At 48.8% G+C, this 10,425-nt stretch overlaps 1 protein-coding gene across 2 annotated transcripts; it reads right to left on the reverse strand.

Annotated features, from left to right (window-relative positions):
- Nucleotides 1-2,428: 2,428 nt before the first annotated feature.
- Nucleotides 2,429-9,843, reverse strand: EIF3G (eukaryotic translation initiation factor 3 subunit G; the record flags this gene model as incomplete). 2 transcript variants are annotated; one of them, XM_081177437.1, is made up of 11 exons in its annotated part: nt 9,733-9,843; nt 8,635-8,681; nt 7,091-7,213; nt 6,903-6,991; nt 6,370-6,429; nt 5,236-5,340; nt 4,614-4,803; nt 4,376-4,483; nt 4,040-4,176; nt 3,683-3,789; nt 2,429-2,533 (listed from the first exon to the last, which is right to left on the reverse strand). In XM_081177437.1, exons 1-11 carry the CDS (start codon nt 9,750-9,752, stop codon nt 2,518-2,520), a joined length of 1,002 nt encoding a protein of 333 aa, XP_081033563.1. In that variant the 5' UTR covers nt 9,753-9,843. The 2 variants fall into 2 exon arrangements, with proteins under 2 accessions (XP_081033563.1, XP_081033564.1); XM_081177438.1 differs by lacking the exon at nt 2,429-2,533 and having other exon boundaries at nt 3,679-3,789.
- Between the last annotated feature and the right edge of the window lie 582 nt (nt 9,844-10,425).

Below are 10,425 nucleotides of genomic sequence, written 5' to 3' on the forward strand. Positions count from 1 at the left end.
GTTTTTTTTCTTTTAAAAAATCCTTTCACCATAGAACATTTAATCAGAGACATACAGTAATAAAACATCCCACTCTCACCCAGAAGCTGATATTTGCATGCAAAATAATAACAGAAGTTCTTATCTCAGACTAATATTTGTATAGAAGAATGGTTGAAGTTAACCAATACAGTCTTATGAGAGGAGTCCTCTAGTTTGGATTTTAGCCATGTACTGTATGTAATAAAGCTGTGCCATTGAAATACAAATGAGTCTTTGCTTCAGGCCTTGTGCCAATTTTCTTTTTAAAAATTTCACAAGTGCTATTTGCCATACTTCATTGTGCCAATTTGTTAGAGAAGAACCTTCTAAGTTATTGTATTACCTCATTATTGTGAGCCTGGCTGTTAGTAGAACTTTTTAAAAGTTTAGACGTAAGTTTTATTTGGACAAATCCTTCCTCCCAGAACAGCCACCTCCCCAAAGGTCCACCACACCTGTTTGTAAGAACCAGATTCTACAGCCTCTGGCGGTTTGTTGAGGGGCTTATATGGGGTAACTGCATAGGCAGGCATTTTTGCACTATTTTAAGTGCTACCTCTCACAGACATTTTTCCTCTACACTGAGATCCACACCTGTTTCCTGCATTTGCCTTAAACCATCTGTACCCAGTGCTTTTTAAAAAGAAAAAAGGTGCCAGTACTCACCATGAAGTTGTTACAGTAAGTGCCAAACTTTTAACATTTTAAATAAAAAACGGTGCCAGTACTGCATACCCTTGAGTACCCCCAGAAAAGCAGCACTGGCATCCCGTGTCTATTTGCATTAACAGTTTAGACACTAGACCCTGTTCTTCTTTAGCAGAATCCCACAGTACAGTCATACCTCATGCTGCGTCCGCTTCAGGTTACGTCTTTTCAAGCTGCGTCCCACAGCAACCCGGAAGTACCGGACTGGTTACTTCCGGGTTTCACAGCATGCGCAGAAGCGCTAAATCGCACTGCGCACAGACACAGCACTTCTGGATGTGAACACTTCGAGTTGCATAAGCCGTATGAAGTCACCTTGAGTATGCACTCTTGCTTAAGAACATACTGTCTGTCTGACCTACCATTCTTTGTAATAAACCCAGTAATTGTAACCTGTTCAGCAGATGATGAGATTGGCCAGTGATGTACCAGTTGACAAGGCTCTATCTCCTGTTCTAAGGGGTGTGACAAATAACTTCAAACTTTTATCCTTATTTAATAAGGTTGTGAAGTGTTTAGCCACAAACCACACAACACGGGGAGTAACAATCTAAGCTGCAGTAATTGTGAGAAAACCTTTCAAGAGGGGATGGATGGATGATAAAAATAGTCATGAGTTATAACCAGGACTGCAGAGGGCCTGTTTCAAAACTCAGGCAAAGTAGTCATTTATGGAATATCAGAAAGATAACATCAGAAGCTTGGGTTACCACTAGCCAAAAAGTTAACAGTAGAGCCTTAACCAACAGTTGTACTGGAGGCCTCCCACACCTAATCTGGAGTCCCTCCACCACCCCAGAGGGAGAAGAGTTGGGGGGGGGGGTGGAGGGATAAGAGGGAAAGCAGTTGGCCTCTGGCACTGCTAAGGCATGGTACCTATTTCCTGTTTGCCTGAAGCCTTTTGCCAAGCTAAGCAGCAAAAGTTGCACAAGGCTGTGCTGAGTGGGCAGCCTCCCACATCCGAAAGAAAGACAAGCCACAGGCCACAGAAGAGAAGTGTGACCAGGCTCCTTACACCAATACGGTCACTTTCTCGAGCAGCAATGCATTGCATGAAGATATTTCTCCAATGGGTCAGTGCCATCAGCAGTGCCTGTTTGCTGGTCAGCTTAATTTTTTAGAAAAAGGAAGGTAAGGGCCACTGTGTAGATGTGACTGCATAGCAAACTGCACCACCTTAAATTACTTTTGCATGGTTGTAAAAAGGTGCAGCTGGCATCTTGGCAGAAAAGATTAAAAACATGCAAAAAATGTAAAGTGGATCTTACATTGCATACTGGAATTAAAGGGATATTGTAAGATTGAGAGCCTTTTCTAAAGAGAACTGTAAGAGTCTGTTACTTACTCACTCCTCTTAACTTGGTCATTACTGGAGGAGGCTGCAGAGAGTCCAGAATGTGGCAGTAAGTCAGTAAATGGCATCAGCTGAGCAAGCAACACAAAGACACCTTCCTTTCGCTACACCTAATCCCACTCTGGATCAAACCCAGTGAAACAGTTCAACATTTACTTTAGAGGCCTGGGTCTTCATCTAAAACGGGGTTATTAACGTAATAAAAATTAAACACTCTTGCATCAGAAAGCCTGTGTATTTAACAAATCACTCAGTAAAAAGAAACTCAGCTGCTAAAATGAAATTGGGTGACTCCAGCAACAATAGGGCTATTTTGATGAGGGACTGAGACACACCACAAGAGAGTGACTGAAAGGAACCTTTATTAGTGACTATTATTTCCAGTGAGGAGCAAAACTGGGCAATTTCCAAAGACAAATGCCAGACAGGAAGCCTCAGTTGGTGGAAGGTCTGGGGGTGGGAAGGGAAAAAAAGAGACATTAATATTTTAACAAGTGGACGACTGAAGATTTTGCATCCAATGCATCACCTGGAGAATCTGTTGCTCATATTTAAGAACAAAGCTGTTGCTAGGCCTCATGTTGTGAGAAAAGCTTGAAAATTTAAGGGCAACTTCAGCTATGGACTCGGAAACAGGATTTAATGGTGACTACTGTCTTTCCCCCTAAGTGCCCGTTGCTCTTCATTCCAACATGCTAAATGTGGCTGGCTCCAAAAGATGGCAAGGTGGGAAATTTGCTAGGCTGCCAAGTCCTGCCTCTTCCTCCTCCTCCTTTTTTTGAGGGGGTAGGGGAGAATGCACTGAGGTGCTTTGTTCCCCCAATCACTGGTCCCAAGTGCTCCTGACTTTGCTTCCAACAAAATTGTCTGATTCAAAATTCCACTAAGGCTGAATTTTATGGCCAAAACTGAGGGCTATTTCTAAAAAACTAAAATAGTGAATCCGCATAGCACTGCACCACTTCAGACAGCAGGCAGAAGTTCTCACAAATGAATGTTCCTCCATACTAGAAGATAGATTTTGTGTAAATAGGAATCTTATCATGAGGGAGAATTCCATTTAAAATGGCACAGCTGAAAGACTAATATATAGAAACAGGTCTACTGTCTCAGTGAGAAGCAGGCTGAAGATTTATGTAAGAAACATAAATTTGCAGTAACAGCAGAATATGAGGCTGTTTGACAGGCACACTGCTGAAAGGAATTAAATAGCCTACCCTATACCCTATATAAGGGACACGGGTGTAGCTGTGGGTTAAACCACAGAGCTTAGGACTTGCCGATCAGGTCAGCGGTTTGAATCCCCACCATGGGGTGAGCTCCCGTTGCTCGGCCCCTGCTCCTGCCAACCTAGCAGTTCGAAAGCACATCAAAGTGCAAGTAGATAAATAGGTACCGCTCCGGCGGGAAGGTAAACAGCGTTTCCGTGTGCTGCTCTGGTTCGCCAGAAGCGGCTTAGTCATGCTGGCCACATGACCCGGAAGCTGTATGTCAGCTCCCTTGGCCAATAAAGCGAGATGAGCGTCGCAACCCCAGTGTCGTTCAGGACTGGACCTAATGGTCAGGGGTCCCTTTACATTTATATAGAGTCCTACTTACTTGGCCCATTCCACATTTAGGATCAGGTGATCATAGCCAAAGCCAGATACCCCTGCAATGGCCCTAGCAGCATCTTCTCGGCGATGGAAGCTGATGAAGGCAAAGCCCTGAAGGTAAGCAACAGGAAAGATGAAAATAAGAGATAAGGAAGGTAATTTTGCTTGTATCTATATTATTATTTATAATTAATTTATTATTAATCATTTGTATACCGCCCTTTACCTGCAGGTCTCAGGGCAGTTACAACATAAAAGCACAATATAAAAGCACAATGTCTTCCAGCACTCACCTGTTGCCACCTCTTTCCCCACTTTGAACCTACCAAGTTCAGCCCAATTATCAATCCCTCTTTCTCACCTTGGATTGGCCAGTGGTTTTGTCCTTGGCTAAGTAGATGCGGGATATGGACCCAAAAGGACGGAAGAGTTCCTGCAGGTCAGTCTCTCGGGTGTCCTCGGACAGATTGGTGACTCGGATGGTGGCATTATCATCGGCTAAGATACAAGGAGAACTGTTGGATCAGGGTAGCAGAAACTGAAGGACTCTTAAATACCTGCCAGCTCAACTATCTTTAAAGCAGGCCTAGGCTTGTATGGCACAGAATATACACAGGACTAGACTGCTAGATGCCAACAGCTACTGCTGTCAGGACACGTCAGATTCAGTCCCTACCTCCCCTCAAAGGCAATCTACCTCTACGGTTAGGCTGCATGGACTCCCCTCTGCGCGTGGCTCCATCTCTCAGGCTGGGTGGGACATACTTCCCAGTCTTGCTTTGCTGGGCTTGAACAGGTTCTGGTTCTGCAGAAACAAAATGCAGTGTTAGGGAAACTCGGAGCACAACTCTCCTTCTCATCCCTGGCATAAGCCAACCTATCTGTCTCTGCAGGAAGGGCTCACCCCATATCCTCTGCCTTTTTGCACCCCTCACCTCCTGGCAGTTTGTCCTTCTCGCCTGTGGAGAGCCCCAGCTGCTCTGCCAGCTCCTTCTGCATAGGTCCCAGGGTGTCCTTATATGGGCAGCGAGTGGTCCAATGATCCCCCTTGCAGATACGGCACGACACAATCTTCTGCCCTTTCAGCTTGTTCATGGGGTCCTCCTCCTCTTGGCAATTCAAGTCCTGGCAAAGGACACATCTGAGTGTGTGAGCAACTGAAAGTCTGCTTGTCTTCCCACCCACATTCAGAGCCCACAAAACGATTAAGTTCCAACCAAGTGTCTCTTATCAGCAGTGTCTTGGCTGTGCCAGAAGTCTTAGGAATGTCAGAATATTAACAGGCAACGGCAACAGCTCAGTGGCAGACACCTGCTTTGGAAGCAGGAGGTCCCAGGTTTCACTTTCTCAAGGTAGGGATTGGAAGGATTGCTCCCTGAAACCCTGGAGAGCAGCTGCCACTCAAGGTGGACAATCCTGTGCTAAATGGCCCAGGGGGCTGACTCAGAACAAAGCAGCTTCCCGTGCCATTTGCCCCAAGAAAAACAAGCACCACAACCCATCTTGAAACCTCTGCTCTTTATTTTCACCCCCTGCTTTCCTCATGCTGCCACTCACCTCCTTACTGGTGATGAAAGTCATGAACACATCATCGCTCACAGTGGTAGTGGCCACATTTGGGCCAGGGGCATCAAACTCAGAGTTTCCAAATTTTTTCCAGTTCTAGAAAGCAGAACAAAAGAGCTGGATGAAGTCTTTGATCTCATTTGCAATCCCCAAGAAGTGGGGGAGAAAGATGATGCAAGACAGACATAGTAGGAATAGGCTGGAGAGACCAGCAGGGTGATTTCTAAAAGAATCCCCAGCTGGCAGATTCCAAATTCTGAGCAAATTACACACCAGCTGCTCCAAAGCAAAACAGCAGCAGCAAAACATTCTGTCAACAAGATGTAAAGAGTATCAAAACACCATTTAAGATCCAGCATCTCAAAATATGAGATACTACAATGAAAAAAAAACCTTGGGTGTCCCCCCACCCTTAGCCAGCCTCTCCCAACATGGTGCCCTCCAGATGTTGTTGGAATGTAACTCCCATCATCTAGCCAAATGTGAATACATGCAAAAACAACGTCTTCACTCAGAAAGAGAGCAAGACTAAAATGTAACAGATCAGGAGGCTGAGTTCACAGAAAAGTCTGGTGAGCACCAAAACTTGCATAACTGTGTGTGCCACTAATGGTGGGACCTCCCTTCAACAGGCCCTGGCTGACGGTGGGCCTCTGGTCCAATTTTAAGCCAATCAAGAACAAATCCCAGACTTCATTTCTTTATGGACCTATTTGTTTTTCATTGGAATACTGGTTTGAGCTAAAAATATATATTGTTTTGGCTTTTAGACATCTCTTGCTCCAGTACCATTACTTCAGATCTGATGATGGCATAAAACAGGGGTCAGCAACCTTTTTCAGCCGTGGGCCGGACTATTGGGGGGGGGGAGATGAACGAATTCCTGTGCCCCACAAATAACCCAGAGATGCATTTTAAATAAAAGGTCACATTCTACTCATGTAAAAACAAATCGATTCCCGGACCGTCCGCGGGCTGGATTGAGAAGGTAATTGGGCCACATCCGGCCCATGGGCCTTAGGTTGCCTACCCCGGCATAAAATGTCTGTATACATATGCCTAGTATGCCTAGTGGTCAAGGAGGAAGGCGCAAGGGGATAAGCTTCACTCTCTTAGGTGACTCACCTTTCGCCTAGCCACAGCCTTTGAGGCCTTCCGGGTCTCAATTCGAAAGGTGCGGATAATCTGGCAAAGGATAGCAACATGTCATATTACGCTCAGGGCAAGAATCAACAAAGAGGAAATGGGAAAAGTCTGAGGATCACACCTGCAGGTAGAATTTGCTTGCTTCTTCCTGACCACACAGTTACTGTGCTTAAGTCACAACCAACCTCCACCCAAAAACCTATTCACTCAAGCCTGCAGAACTCGAGCAACATGGTGGATTGGAGGAAAACATCTGGCAGGGTCATCACTTTCAGACTAAAAACAGAAATGAACCACGTGACATGGAGAGTTCTGCCCCCGTACAACCTAGGAAGTGGCGTGCTGGGAGATGAACTTTCACTGTCAACGAAAGGCAACTGGAAAGGAGGGTGGGGCCAAATCCCTAAGAACACAAGACACCAAGAGGATAATATGGAGGTGACCCTGAGAATGAGAGCTGGGGGGGGGGGGCAGAGAAGAGAGATATGGCTTGATCCCAAGCCCTCACTCACCTTCACCTTGCGGCCATCCTCCTCTTCCCTGTATTCAGTCACTGTTTTGATGTTTCCATTCACAAGCTCCTTGGGTGATGGGAGAGGTTCTGTAAAAAGAAGTGGGGGTGGGAACTATAGTAATCTTTCTGTGTCTCCAAGTCACCCAATACTGCAGTCCCTTTTTGAAATGCAAAGTGAACTTTTACCTCCTTTCACAAGCTCAGGCTCAATGCTTACAGTTACATTTACAGCTCCACCTCCACCTCCACCTCCACCCAGCACTCCACTCAGGGGGATGTCCTTGAGCAGGTCACTGGTGATGCATTTATCTGTGTTGGGAAAGCACAATAACTCAATTAAAGCCTTTACATGAAGGATATTATCATTCTCTCTAATAGTAAATTAGTATAGTCAAATTTGTATAGCCATTGGGAATGAAAACAGGGCTGCCCAAAATAAAACACATCCATGGGATTCCAGAGGTAAGGATGCTTATAAATACCTAAGTACTCCTGAACACGGCCCCATGAGCTTCAGGTACCTTTGGAATGTTGACAGCACAGAGATAAGAAAATTTAGAGGAAGATCTCATTGTTTGGAGTGGAGGGTTCTGGGTTCACAATGAATATTATTATTATTATTATGAGAAAGTTAAGACCTCTTGGAAGGAATTCAACATTAGCAGTTTGCTCCATCTGAGCAAGCATATCTGCTTACCTGATGGAATGATCTGCCCTCAGTGTGGCTCAGAAACTATTACTCAGAATTACCGTATTTTTCGCCCTATAAGGCGCACCGGCCCATAGGACGCACCTCGTTTGGGGGGGGGGATGAATAAAAAAAAAAATCCCCCCCCCGCCCGCGGGGCTGGGAAAGCCCGAGCTTCCCCCGACCCCAGCCCACAGAACAGGCTGCCGCCTCAAGCCTTGCGCGCCCGGCGGGACCTTCCGCCAGGCGCGCAAAGCTTACGGACAGCAGCCCGAAGCACGGGGGTGTGCTCTGCAGCCCGCCCCGTGCTTCGGGCTGCTGGCTGCCGCCCCAAGCCTCATGCGCCCGGCGGGACCTCCCGCCGGGCACGCAAGGCTTGCAGACACCTGCCGAAGCACGGGGCATCCTCTGGAGGGCGCCCCGTGTTTCCGGCTGCAGCCCGCAAGCCTTGCGAGCCTGCGGGAACTCCCGCCGGGCGTGCAAGGCTTGCGGATAGCTTCCTGAAGCGTGGAGAGCGAGAGGGGTTGGTGCGCACCGATGCCTCTCGCTCTCCAGGCTTCAGCGAAAGCCTGCATTCGCCCCATAGGACACACACACATTTCCCCTTCATTTTTGGAGAGGAAAAAGTACGTCGTATAGGGCGAAAAATACGGTAACATGTTTAACTTATCCTCCCTCCTTGCCCCTTCAAAATGGATTGTTGGGGCCAGGCTTCCATTTCTTTGGAAGAGCACTGTGATTTCTCGGGGTGCGGAAGGAAGTGTGGTGAGGCAAGAGGAATGGGGCCACACTGGGAGGCAGGCAGCTGCCTGACTTGTATAGCACCATAAACTTGTCTGAAGGCATCCAGGTGGGATAGACAAGGAAAAAGCAGAGGCTAGCTGCAATCTAATTTTCTTGGTGTGTTCAAGATGTGGGTACGGATTTCAAGGTACAAGGAAAATAAAACCCATTCTAGATGGGGTGGAAGTCTGCTCTGACTTCTCCTGGGTGAAAGGGGCTCCTCTTCCTTTAACATTTCATAACACATGAAATTTCTCACCATCATCCCCTTCCTCTTCCACTTGGTCTGCCCAACTGGGCTTGGAGCTGAAACAGAGTTGGAGATACCAAGTTAAGTATCTGTTCAGTTAATGTAAATTTATAGAGTTCTTGCTTGATCCTCTAACCTTGGCAATTGCTCTTCCCACACCCAGTACTTTCTTACTACTTACTTGTAGTAAGCCTAGTCCCTGACCCTCACCCATATACCTCATACTCTCATTGCGAGTCACTTTAATTCTACCAAAATGCACAGTGGCTTCTTCATATAAAAGATAGGAATGTCTTCCAACCACATTCCAAATGGCATCCATAATACTAACTCCACCCTGAAACTCTATTCCAGGTACTCTGCCATTAACCCATTTGGTCAACAGCTGCTCTTTTATATCCTCTTGTGCCCAACCTCCAAGGAAAAGCATCCGACTACTAGTCAGCCACAACCTGCTAAACATTCTCTCACGCTTTCTGACCAAGGCCCAGGAGTTCTGCCCCCAAGAGAGAAACACGTCCCGCAAAGGGCACAGGAGTCCCACAGAACAAGGTCTCCCAGGCTAAGGCTTCATCTTCTCTCTTCTACACTCCTGCCTGCTGCTCGCCTTCCAACACCCCTCAAAATAGCCTTGAATGCTTGACGGTGCCCCAAAGCCAGCCAGGAACCACCTTCTCCTGGCCAAAGTATTTGCCTCTCATTCCAATAGCTCCATCGCCCTTGCAAGGCCTTCTCTTGCCCAGGCACCCAATGCACCCACGCCTGGCTGAGAAAGCCGCCCAGAGCTCCTCTGCGCCTGCGCAAATCTCCCCAAACTCACAGAGGCCCTGCCTGTATCCGAAGAGGGGGCGATGGGCAGGTCTCCCACCCGCAGCTCGCAAGCGGAAAGGGGCCCAGGGGCTGCCGGGCAGAGGCGGCGCAGGCCCACTCCCGCCCGGGGGCTTTCTGGGGGCTGGACTAGATGACCCCGAGGGGTCCCTCCATCTCTGCCATTCGAGGATTCTCCACGAGGCCCGAGCGAGCAGGCCGCGCAGCCCTGGCGGGGCTCCTCCGGGGAGGCCTCCGGGCAGCCGCCCTCCCCCCCCCCCGCCCGGCCCCCGCTCTCACTCGTAGTCCCCCGTCGGCATGGCCGCCCAGCAGCGCGCGAGCGGCAAGGGAAGCAAGGGAAGCGCGGGCGACTCTCAGGCGCGTCGCGGAGCCCAGCAGAGGCCTCAGCGCGCGCAGCACCCTGGGAAGCGGAGTCTCTCCGGCGCGGGGGCTGACGGGCGGGGAGGCCCCTGCGCCTGCGCCTCAGGGTGCGCGCTCGGCCTCCTCGGCCCGCCCAGGCGCCGCTCCCGGGCGGAGGAGGAGGCGGGGCCGGCGAGGCGGGCGGCCATCTTGGATTCCCTGGATTGCAGCCCGGGAGGCGGGAGCCGCAAGGGAGGTTCCTTTCCCTTCTTCTAAGTCCCCCCCCCGGGCCCCTTTCAGCCTGAAACAAGAAGCAGCTTCGCCAGAGAAGATGGAGGAGACGTGGCTGAGCAGCAGGGCGCGTTAAAGGCCCGCAAAAAAGGCAACTGCTATTCGTGGCTGCATCAAGAGCAGCCGAGTCTCTTCGGCCTTGGTCAGAGCCCACCAGGAATCCGGAGTCCAGTTCTGGGCTTCGCAGTTTAAGGAGCGCCTGCCGAGGAGGGAGACCAAGATGACGGAGGCTGAGGGGAGACAGGAGAGCCATCTGGGAAGATCTAAAAGGATCTCACGTGATGAAACAAGGAGCTGAACCGGTGGCCTTAAGTTACAAGGAGATTCTGGCTAAACATGAGA

Source organism: Podarcis bocagei (assembly GCF_964188305.1).
Source record: "Podarcis bocagei genome assembly, chromosome: 17".
NCBI classification, from domain to species: Eukaryota; Metazoa; Chordata; class Lepidosauria; order Squamata; family Lacertidae; genus Podarcis; species Podarcis bocagei.